The sequence below is a fragment of the Scylla paramamosain genome, chromosome 7 (genome assembly GCF_035594125.1).
Source record: "Scylla paramamosain isolate STU-SP2022 chromosome 7, ASM3559412v1, whole genome shotgun sequence".
Taxonomy (NCBI): domain Eukaryota; kingdom Metazoa; phylum Arthropoda; class Malacostraca; order Decapoda; family Portunidae; genus Scylla; species Scylla paramamosain.
The window spans coordinates 29,321,578-29,333,861 of record NC_087157.1 but is presented as its reverse complement, the minus strand read 5'-3'; the positions used below and the strand labels follow the sequence as shown (position 1 = coordinate 29,333,861).

The 12,284-nt window shown below is 38.5% G+C and overlaps 2 protein-coding genes across 5 annotated transcripts in view; one reads left to right on the top strand and one right to left on the bottom strand.

The window, feature by feature from the left end:
- The window catches only part of LOC135102316 (GTP-binding protein 4-like), a 22,136-nt gene extending 21,005 nt beyond the window's left edge, over positions 1-1,131 (top strand). For all 3 annotated transcript variants that reach the window (XR_010269618.1, XR_010269617.1, XM_064007355.1), the window contains one exon: positions 819-1,131. The gene's annotated coding sequence lies outside the window, so the exon portion shown is untranslated. The remainder of the gene's footprint in view (positions 1-818) is intronic.
- LOC135102319 (protein Spindly-B-like) overlaps positions 1-12,284 on the bottom strand; it is a 14,552-nt gene extending 2,268 nt beyond the window's left edge. Inside the window, exons 1-10 of one of the 2 annotated variants that reach the window (XM_064007358.1) lie at positions 12,127-12,284; positions 6,957-7,098; positions 6,517-6,693; positions 6,129-6,290; positions 4,764-4,943; positions 3,616-3,825; positions 2,173-2,340; positions 1,816-1,877; positions 838-1,028; positions 281-463 (exon numbers count right to left, since the gene is read on the bottom strand). In XM_064007358.1, coding sequence (XP_063863428.1) covers positions 281-463; positions 838-1,028; positions 1,816-1,877; positions 2,173-2,340; positions 3,616-3,825; positions 4,764-4,943; positions 6,129-6,290; positions 6,517-6,693; positions 6,957-7,079 — 1,456 coding nt within the window. In that variant the 5' untranslated portion in view covers positions 7,080-7,098; positions 12,127-12,284. Of the gene's footprint in view, positions 1-280; positions 464-837; positions 1,029-1,815; positions 1,878-2,172; positions 2,341-3,615; positions 3,826-4,763; positions 4,944-6,128; positions 6,291-6,516; positions 6,694-6,956; positions 7,099-11,871; positions 12,035-12,126 lie in introns of those variants that run through there. The other variant, XM_064007359.1, reaches the window with a different exon arrangement.

Here is a 12,284-nt window from a genome sequence, read left to right as displayed (position 1 = left end):
CTGAAATGGGTTGGATATGTAAGAATCAATGGAGTTTCTGAAGAGTGTGTACATGAGTAAAATTGAATAAAAAAATGTATGAAGTAGACCAACAGTAAAATAAATGAACAAAGTGAGCAATGCTGCAAGTAAGATGACAGACAAGGTTTTAACTACTCAAGAACGGAATGCAAGAGCAGGGAAATGTAAAGACTTCTCTGTTATGGCCACCCTTAAGGACCTTTCCCAGAAAGAGACAAGGCATGTGATACAGACAGACAGACACCAAGTTCACACTTACTGATGTTTTTGGCATGCTTGGTAATTTCTTGCATGGTTGTTGGGTCCAGCAGCTTCTCCTTCAGAGGCATGGCCTCAGACTGTGTTGTGCTGTCTGCTTCAGCAATGTTGGTAGTGTTAGGTTGCTGTGCATCAAAGCCAGGGAGTTTCTCAACCACCCTTTTAATTTCTTTGATCTCACTCCCTAGAAAAAATCATGCTGGTCAACTAGAATAGAAATTACTATCAATTGCTTTTAAGACTAAGTACCTCTAATGCAGGTATACCATGCTAGTTTCAAAACAGAAATGTTGGTATCTTGGTACTCTTTTGCTTTTCTGTATTTTGATTTGGACTCTCTTCAGGAGGAATGTGCCCCAGTATGATTGAGATACAATTTAAATTATGTTATCCAAGTATATCATGATTTTTTCTTTTCCTCTGCATGGCACCTAATATAGGTGAGAAACATTTTGTTATAATTATTCCTTTTATAAAGTACCATGCATAATAATTAGTACAACCACTGATGAAAAGTACCTATGTGTTCCTCTTTACAGTGGCCATTGTTCTGCTCACCTGCCATCTCTCCCTTTTTGGATGTGAAGTCATCCAGCTTAACTCTGAGTCGGATCACCTCCCCATTTGAGGCATCCCGAGCCGCTTCCATCTGCCTCAGTTTTCTCTGCAGCTGCAGGATGCGGTCACTCAGCACCACTTTGTCAAACTGAGCCTGGTGCAGCGACTGATTCATCTCTGAGATTTTTTTCCTGTACAAAAGATTGGTGATGTATCTCTATGTATATATATAAAAAAAAATCTGTATGCAACACCTGTATATAATTATTTATGTAATTAAATAATTCATTAAATATATTTATGATAAAAACTTCTCTGTCCAAAACAAAAAAATAAGACTCAAAGAATCAAGTGAACTTCTTGATGCCTAATTTGTGAAAAGGAAGGGAAAACCATATGATTTTGAATGTCTCATGCACAACAATCTTCTAAACACTTGCCCTCTTTGTAAAAATCATTCAGCTTCCCCATATTGAACATTCCTGACTTGTTCCTTACTGTTTCATATCAGCTTTTTCTTCTTACTTCTTATGGTGATTATACACAAGTACCTTTTCAGTCCATCTATGGGGTACACTTGGGTATGAGGAGCGAAATGCTACAACCAAATATCACTTCTAGACAATGTGATTCAATAATTATGTGCCCCACCTACTCTTCTGTTGTGGGAAGACAATCTTGTTACACAATGTGGCCTGGTTGAGAAAATAGTATAGTTCCCTGCATATTGTTTAAGGCAACTCAGAGAAGCAAAGCAAAAGGACTAGGAATCCCTGACTATATTTTTATTCCCTACAGTGAGACAAGAATTGACATATTATGAGTATCCTACCTTCAAGGGGATCTTCACACTGTATATAGATAGTTGGACTCTCCTTCTTTAACCAGCCATCTTCAGTGTTTCAGTCTGCTGTAGTGAAGTAACAGAACATCAATTTGTCATTTAGTATGAAAACTGAAACATCTGTTAAAACTTACTTGCTTTCACTGTACAGATTTTTGAAGAGCTGATTGGCACTGTCTGCTTCATCAGGACCTTCCTGTAAGTGTATGAATTACTGCTATTACTTACTTCATGCCTCCTGCCACCAATGATGAGTTACAGGCCCTCATTTACTGGTTTTGTTTTATTTTATTTTTTTTTTGTGACAAACTCAACATGTGAGAAACTTTTGAACAAATGAAAATATGTAATTCCCTGATCAAACTAACCTGCCCCTTTCATGAATGAGTGTAGCAAACACCAATGTGTATAAAATTAAGTGTAAGGAGGAAGAGAAAGCCAGAAAGGTGTACAAAGAGGTGGTGGTGATGATGGCAGTGGTGTTCCCTCACCTGACAGGAAGCAGCGGCCATATTCTGCTGGGCTTCCTCAAGCTGGCGGCAACGCTGGGTGAAGGTCTCCAGCTGGGAGCGTGCTGATGCCAAGGATTCCTCCATGTGGCTCATGTACTCCATACTTGCTCTGTTGTTGCTCAGGCTTAGCAGGGAGGCCACTTGAAGCTGTAATGACATATTTTTTTTTAGTTTTCTAAAACATAATATCCTGACACCTTACATTTCAAGATATGTCCTTACCTTCCAACTGATGTTGGATGAAAACTGGGTGATGACAAAATTATTTCCATCATAATTTTGAAAGTTTACTTGGGTTAGGCTTTGCCATCAACCACACAGCACTTCAATGAACAGTACAAAATAAGCCTAACCTAGCTCTCAAGTTTCATGTGTTCTACACCCTCTTACAATTTCATGTCTTGCTTAATTTACCTACTACTTTCAACCCTTTAGTGACAGGTGATGCATCAATGTGTACCTCGGGGAACCAATGGGTATGCATATATGCATCATATGATTTCTTGCCTTAAATCATACAGAAAAAAGCAGAAAATATTTTGAACAAGACTTGGCATCACTTACAAAGCTGCTCCCTATCACTTTTCTCTCTGCCAATACACACACAGTGAAGATGATGGATGATGATTTGCCCCTACCCTGATGCATGGCTAAGCACAAACATAACCCAGTTTTGGCCACTCCTAATACATAGTCACATTCATAAAACTTTTAGGATACAGTGGAAAAGTATTTCTTTTGAGATGTAGGGAGAGCAGTGAGGGGCAGATGGAGCAAAACAAGATGGAACTTTGGGCACATGACCTGTAGCCAGTGCAACCAACACACACAGGCCACCACCCTTGTGAAGCAGGAATTGATGAATTGCTATTCTATCAGACAATAACATAATTTCAAAGGATCAGTGATTCTTATGATATATATATATATATATATATATATATATATATATATATATATATATATATATATATATATATATATATATATATATATATATATATATAAATTTTTTTTTAATTCTACATCAAGTATAAAAGGGAAGGTGACTGTAAATAACAAGACTTAAAAACTAGGAGTGGAGGTTTCTGTGTAACATGCCCATCATTTAAGGGTTAAAATATTTAATGTGTCATCAAATGATTCTTTGTGTGTGTGTCCACCCAAGCTAGTGGAGTCTGTCAGCCCCATGTCACTGATGCACACAATCCCAAACCTATTCAATTCTGGACTTCAATGCCAATCACCTTGCTTATGAGACTGGTCATTGATTATTTATAACAGCCATTCTCACACAAGCATGAGGGGTGCAGGTATGGCATCCAAGAGAAAGATGCCATACAAGATTAAAAAATAAATCAGAATGTAGTAAATTAAAGTAATGTAGTGTTACACCATGATTAGGAACAAAGCATGGCTGACCTTCAGCTTGGCTGCCTCTTGGGCCTTGAGATCATAATGCTTCTTGACAATGTTGTAGCTGGTCTTGTAATCAATGAGCTGCCTCTCAATGGCCTGTCGTTGGTCCTCCACCTCTGCAAACAGGGAGTTCCCTTTCTTGGCAGGGTCAGTTTCTGCAAGCTTCAGGCTTTCTATCTCCATCTTCATTTCCATCATTTCCTCCTTGTTTTTCTGACATACAAATAAATATTGCTCAATAAGTAAGCTGGTAGAAAAATCTGTACTTGTGCAATTCTAGACATTAATGAGGTATTTTCAACACGTATACATACATACTTGCAAGCATGCATACCTGCGCACACACACACACTAATGTATGCATTATTAGTGACAGTGACAGCAATTTTCATATATGTAGATGAAGAAATACTTTATCATCTGGCTCGGGATTCCCTACTTGGCATCAGAGGTGAAAGCAAGGGTTAATTAAGGCAAGGGTTAGTATTGAGAGTGTCACTGTGTTCTGGTAGTGCTGTATGAAGCTCGTTACCGTACAATGCATTTTGTAAATGACAATGATAACTATAGAAAATTAAAGGAATCTACATAAATTGTTTGAGTTAAAAATTGTCAGAAGAGAACACTGAAAGCAAATATAAAGATATTAGGTAATTAATGAATCTGGAAATCTACAATGACTAAGGGCTAAAGTAAGGAAAGGGTGTGAAATAAAACTGAAGAGCTGAATTTGAAATGCTTTGCTTTGACAGTACACAAACTAGAGAGCATGCATGGAGGGAAGCAAAAGAGAAACAGTTTTACAAGAAAGGACAATCCGCTACTCCCTCCACAAGTGTGAGTTGAGCATTTGCAGATATTTCCTCTACACTACTAATCTGGTTATTTCTGACTTTGAGCCTTATCCATGAACTGTGACCATAGAGTGAGATAGGCAGTGACCTAACTAGTGAGGAAGAAGGACAATTCCCAGGCAAGAAAGCAATAACACTTTAGCAAGATGTTTTAATATTGTACGGGAATATTTCCCTACATCCTGTGCAGAGAGGGCAGTCCATTAACCAGAGTCAACTTTACAGTCATGATAAGGTAAAACTGCATTTCCACAAGTTCATTCCCTCCATTGGTATTCTCAGAAACTTTTGTCTCACCTCCAGGGCATTATAGTATGAGGTAAACTGACACTCTTTCTCCTCCAACGCAGACTCCAGGTCAAGGACTTTCTTGTCAGCCTGTTCTAGTCGGTATTTGTAGGTGCTGAGCTGCACCTTCAGGGAGGACATAAGAGTCTCAAGCTCCTGCTTCTCCTGAGTGAGGGCAGTGACCTGAGCCTGTGAGGGAAGCAGTGTTGGAAAAAAATCATAATTTTTCTAAAAACTATACAAAATAAATATTTGATTTAAATAAGATTTTTTATTTAAATTACTTTTTTGCATTAATCCTTGTTTGTTTCCAGTGATTACTTGTTTCTGTCTTACAAGGTCATTTTCTTGTATTAATCTCGGCCAATGTTAAATGAAATCATACTTTAATATACATTACCCAACAGGAGTTTTTTTTACATAAACATCATAAGCAGGACTAAGTTTAATCAGATCTGTTACATCAAACTTACTTTGCATTAGAAAAAATTAAGCCCATTAAACTTCATGATTACAATTATTGTTATTATCAACAAAAAGACCTTACTTTCTTTTTTAATGCATTTGAATATTTTTCTTGTAAGCGATGGCAATGATTCACTGGTGCCTGACTTGCTGCAGGACCAGAACAGGACCAGTTCACTCAGTAATGGTCAAGTAGACTTGATACTTTTCCTATACAACTGCTTCACATCTTCCTTTTTCATGTGTGTGTGTGTGTGTGTGTGTGTGTGTGTGTGTGTGTGTGTGTGTGTGTGTGTGTGTGTGTGTGTGTGTGTGTGTGTGTGTGTGTGTGTATTTAATTTTGATTTAAATCATGTTTTTACTCTCAATATGACACTTAAATAATTATCAATACTGTATATTTAATTGATTTCAATCATGACTTTTTACTCTCAATATAACACTTAAATAATTTTCAATAAAGTATATTTAATTTAGATTTAAATCATGTTTTTTCTTACTATGAATTAAACTTATTCAAATCACAATTTAAACTATTTGATTTAAATCAAACCAATAATGGAGGGAAGGAAGGTACTGCTAGTGTGTGTGTGTGTGTGTGTGTGTGTGTGTGTGTGTGTTTATAATGCATTTTTCCACATACTCTTCACCTCATCAGTGCATAAACACTCCCTTTTTTCTTCACACAATCATAAAGCCTAGTGTTTGCAGGACTCATCTCTATTCCTCTCCAGAACATCCTATTGACTCCAGCATTATTTGGAGACAATTATTTTTTTTTACTGAGACCACACTAAAGGTGACAGAGTGACTGTTTGATTGTTGTTTTGCCCCACAAACTGGTAGGATACCCAGGACACAGAATTTGTCTCCACTCTGATGCCAAACACAATGATGATGGAACACAACCTGCAAGATGCTGGTAGAGTCATCCACAGACTGGTTCAGATTGTTGAAGTTATCCAGCCTCTCTCGTGCCTCCTTCAGTTGAGCCTCTACAAGTTCTTTCTCCTCAATCTTTTGTGTGATTTCCAGTCTCTGGCTTCCAACAATGGACTCCAAGTCTAATATCTAAAGTAAAGAAATAGAAATTGAACATTAACAGCAAACAAAGATATAATATGAATTGCAATCTTTTGTTCCACAAGATAGTATTTATAGCCTCCTATCAGATGAATTAAGAACTAGTAAATAAAATACCTAACACATCCATGCTGGTTCCATATAAAGGTTACCACAAAGAAATTCCTTCAATGAGCACTGGTCAGCCATCACTAATTCTCATGTCAACTATTACTTTTTTGGTGTGCTTCTGCAGTTCCTCATCATGGTTCTGTGCAGCCTGTGTTGCCAAAGCTGCAATCTGGTGAGTCTGATGTTCCCGCAGCTGCTCCACCTCCTGCACCAAGGAATGCTCCATCCTGACACTTGCCTCCAGCTTCAAGGAGAGGCAGTGTTTCTCCTGCTCCAAAGTCTGCCAGTGCACATCACATAATGAGAGGCAAGATAGATCACTTAATTTGTACATATTGTGCTATTATAATGCATACAAACCTAAGGGGAGTACATGTATATCATATGTATGTATTGTCTTGTATTTTGACTGAAGTCCTTCCTCAGAGAAAACTATGGCCTGTAGTTGAAACATAAGAAAATAAAGTGATCTTGCTTCAGCCTGTGCTTCTCTACCACTTTTCACATTTATTTATCTCATCATATCCAACACATCACACTGACCTCAAGTTTGGCCTCAAGTTCATGGTTCTTGTCCAGGAGCTGCTTGCCATAGGTGGCTGCCAGGACAGTGTTATGCTCTGCCTCAGCCAGCTGCTGCTTCAGTTCACTCACCTGCTGCTCCATGGCTTCTGTTCTGCTGTTGCTGTTGAGGGGATATCATCAGCCTCATCACAGGTTAACTACCTATTCATGGTATATCTGCATTATAACCTTGTCTCCCACATTATTATGCAGTCCACAAGGAAATATAAATATCAGGAGAAAGTTTGATGAAGCCAGGTACTGTACATACCTATATATCTATCCAGCAATCTATCTCTGATGCCTCACTCCCTCTGGGAGCATCCCCAAGGAGGTAGACACAGCAGGAGTCTACATCTCTCCCTATTGAAACACTGCTTGCTTAAGCACTTGGCCTTTACTAATACATACTTCTTTCACATGTGTATCCCTTTATCCCACTCTTCCATCTTTCAAGCAGTTTTCTCTCCTGTTAGTACCTTCAACTTACTCAAATGAACTTTCTTCACAAAATCTTACTCTTAATTCTCTCAAAATGGCCATACCATCCCAGTATGTTCCTTTTCATCCAGTTCACTACTTTACACTGCTTGCACATATTTACACTACATCTCTAATACACACTGCCATTGCTCTCACCCTCCCATCTGGTCATTCCATATCCCTTTCAAGGAACTCCCTTCCACAGCATACAATTACTCCCAATTCCTCACTGCATAGACACTCTCTACCTGCTTCCATGGATGCCAAATATTGCTTCTCCTACTCTATACTCATTAAGTAAGCTGTCAAAATGCCTCATCCTTCTTGCTACTTACAAGAACTCCACCCTCTCTCTCCTCATTCTCATGCTCCTCTTCCCCCTTTCTCTCTTCTAAATTCCTTCCAAAACAGTGCATTCTCATTGAACTTTTCCCTCAATTTCTATCAAACTCTTCATCTACTCTCCTTCTACTTTCTCATATCAATTCTTTCACTTCTCTATTCTAAGATTTATATCGTGCTCTCTCCTTTCAATTTCCTCTGGCACATTTCTCTGGAACATCTTCTCATCTGCTATCCTCTTCTCTTTTACAGTCTCTTTAATCTCAGCTGTCCACCAATGTACATCCCATATTCTCACTCCCAAGCCTTCTATATCATACCACTCCTGCTACTACTGAATACATCAAACACCTCCTTAATACTTAATCTCTCCCTAACTGTCATCCTAGCATCTCTATCATTCACCTATATTCTTGTACTTCTCTATATACTCCCTCCTGTCCAACCTTTCACTAGCCACTATTGTACTCTCTACCACTATTCCATCTTCTCCCATTTGTCTTAACCACCACAGCATAGTGACCTGAATTATTAAACATCCCTCTCACTACCTTGCCATCCATCACATCCTTCCTCAATCTCAACCTCTCATCCACAGCTACAAAGTCTATTAGGTTTTTTTCTTTATCATTTTCATTCTTCCTCAATGAATATCTGTGGATTATTTTATGCTGGTAAGGGAGGCTTGCTAGATAAATTCTTTTTTCCCCACACAAGTCCACCAGATACTCTTCATTCTCATTCACAGCACCTACATCCCATTTTCCTTCTATATCAGCTACTTCATTACTTTCATCCTTTCTATTCACATCTCCAATTCTCCCAAGGTGCTCTTTTATGTCATTCCAAAATCTACTTATCTCCTTTCCATTTCTTGTTTGTTGCATTTAGAGCTGCATGTAGGCAGATTCACACATACCTATCTATCTCTGCTTTTTCCACTGTCCACATTGTACTAGATCCTTGCCACTTATGTGCCTCTATTTTGTTCTGTACTAATGGGGACATAATGAGTGCATAGTTTTTTTTTCCTCTCCCCTTGCTTGTCCCAACCACATTACACTACACCACTCCTACTCCCACATCCCACTTTTAATTTCATTCCTGCTATTGCACATTTCAGAACCTTCCATGTGTCTCTTGCACTCCTGCCACATCTACCCTTCTTTTTGTGACATTTTCTATCATCTTTCCTCTTCCGACCCACATTCATTCCATTAACATTTACGGATGCCACTCTCATCACTTTCCTGTCTCCTGTATAGTGAGATGAAGCCCCACCTCCACCAGGAACCCAGCATGATAAGTTCTTTTGTACATAAATTCCTTACCACCTTAAACCATCTTCTTAGTAAGTTCTAAATGCATTGCCAATATCTAAAAATTATCAATCTGAGTTTGTCAGTGCTTTTGCTTTTTTGAGTCCTTTCTCAGGACTTGATGCATGTCATGTACTTCAAATGTCTAACATCTAGTAACTTTCAGTCATACAACCAAACCAAAGCAGTCTACTTGTTCTCAATGCCAATTTGCTTTTCAACTCACCTTTGGATCCTGCTTTCACACTGGATCTTCAAGCTTCTAATACACTGAGAACAAGATAACAAAAATAACATTCTATGAACCTGTGCTTTTACCACAATGTGTTTCATCTTTTGTAACTCAAGGCACCTTGAGATAAAACATGAAAGGATGAACATGCAACAACAAGAATGGAAGAAAGAAGAAAAGTAGAGAGACATGAAAGATGAAGGAAGAGAGATTGAAAGAAGAAATGAAGAAGGAAGAAAGAATATAAACATGAAAACAACTAGCAATATTAAAAGATGCTATTGCAAGCTGATAGACATAAGACAAGAGACAAGAAGATTACTGAGGTAGGCACCAGCAAGTACCAGAGGGATATCACATTAACTAGAAGAGATTCAGGTGACTATCACAAAATTAACAGACATGGGACCCACTGAGGATGTGTGTATGATACATCGGTCACAACAAATGTCAAAACTCTGTCTCCTTGTTCCTGATACAATTTACACCAATGCGATTGGTGGATGCCAGAAAATGTTACAGAAATGTTGCAACAAACAAAATTATTGTAACACAAACCTTATAGGAATGAACGTCTCGGGGCAAGACATCATTATAACGTTGAGTATATTAGATAATCATGTAAGAGATGTGAGAAGACAAGAGACAGAGTGAGGGAACTTAGACAGAGCTGTCAGACCATGTGGTTGAGATGGGCTTAAAAGGATCGGGTATGAGAAGGAAATGTTTTGTCATTGAATGTTAATTTTGTGATGAAATATGAATGGGAAGTGTTTCAAGATACCAAATATAAATGATCTAAAGAGAGGCAAATCCAATGTTATGTAACTTTTATTACAGTGCAAGGGTATTGTGTACAACTGATGGAAGTTGTTTATAACTGAATTAGCTCTATATATACGTAAATAGTATTCTTAAGTAAAGTTTATAAAACTCATTGCATTCCTTTGAATCCACAAATGTCTCCTAGATAATTAGGGACACAAAAAGATCCCCTAACACTGAAGCATGGTAGATTTACCAAAATGACACTAAGCATGGTTTTCTGTAAAATTAACAAAACATTGAAAAAAAAAAAAAAAACTTTCTGGTTCACTGATTTAACATATAATTACAATGTATGTGGCTTTAAACTGTATTTTCTCATATTTGATAATTAATTCATTCATATGTAAGCATCAATTCACCCACACTATGTTTTTAAGTTTTATGTATTGTGCTTAATCACATGCTAATACTAAGATTATGTAATGACCCAATAAACAAAGCATCATGTAGTATTAATATCAAAACCTATACAGTGCAAACAAGGAATAAAATTAATAAGTTTATTCATATATTATAATTCTGAAGATGAAATTTGTTGAATTAAAATAGGCCATGTGTTGTCATGCAAGTTATAAGCTGCAAAATGGACCAATGAAATATGCACAAGCTTTCAAGAGTTGGCTCTTATGAACTTGTCACAAAAAGCAAACATTCTAGCCTTCAAATATTTATCAAAAAGAGACATGACACCTTGCCTCTGTCAAAAGAGTGAAGGAAGAGATGTTGTCTTGCTTCTGTCAAGAGAGTGGCATTGGAGATGTGCTGCTTTGATGCTGTCAAAAGTGTGGTATAAGAGAAGCATCGCCTTACCACTGTCCTGAGAGAGACAGAAGAGACAGGTCACCTTGCCTTTATACAAAATGTGGAGATGTGACAACTTGCTGCTGTCAAGAGCATGAAGAGCTTGCCTTATTACTGTCAAAAATGTGAAGAAAGAGATGTGACACCTTGGCGGTGTCAAGTGTGACAGAAGAGACATGATGTCCTGCTCATGTTAAAACTGTGATGAAGAGAACCACAGCCTGACTGTTAGGAGTATGAGAGAAGGGTCACGTCACCTTGCTACTATCAACAGGGAGACAGGAGAGATGCATCACTGTTAAATGTGGTGGGAGAGACGGGACACCTTGCTCCTGACAAAAGTATGAAGACAAGCTGCTTCACTGCTATCAAAAGTATGATGGGAGAGACAAGATGCCAAACTGGACAAGAGTGTAGTAGAAGGGATGTGTTGCCTTGCCTGCCAGTGTCAAGTCTTTCCTTAAGGAAGTACATAAACATGTCAAAATATTTACCAGCTCAGTCCTTTAACCTATTTACTACTATGGTCAACCTTTGCTAACATTCTGAGCACTAAGAGAAGTATGCATGGGCACATAAAGTGAAATCATTAAGTTAATTTTGTCCTTTCTTAGCTATAAAACTGCTTAGAAGAGACTAGTAGTACAAAAAAAATATCTAAAAAGTTACAAGTGATAATGGGAAAAAAATTCTACCAATGAAGGGATTAAATCTATCTCGCCATTGTTTTTAAATATGCATTATAAAAGAACCAAATGAATCCCTAACACACTTAATAATACTGAAAGAAAAATGTGATGGTGCAGTTTCTAGGGTGGGGTGACGCAGGTGGGGTTGCTGTGAGGGTGGCAGTGGTCTGAACTGCTAACTGGAAACGGTTTCACATTACCTCTTGGTGTGGTGTGATTATCCTGACAGCGTACCGGTTTGCTTTGCGTTACACCTAAAGCATAACCAGTGTGAGCCAAAGTGGTAGAAGGGAATCCATATGTGTGGGCGGAACGAGCGAACAATGCAACACTCGTACGAACTAGCGCCGCCACCTGCACCGCCTTCAGTACGAGAAAGAGCGGCGGTCACACTCCAAGGTAGGCCCTCAAGGAAGCGGTCAACACTTAGAGAGTAAGGCTGGGGATTGCTTTACCTGGATCAATGGTCGGGTCGGGAAGTACAGAACCACAACAGAGCCACAGCACACGGACGCCACTCCTTCCTCGCACCGCCGACAGTTTGAAGTGCTGATGATGGTGATGATAGGATGGTAGCTCACCTCATCACTGTTTTACGGCACGCCTTCTGATT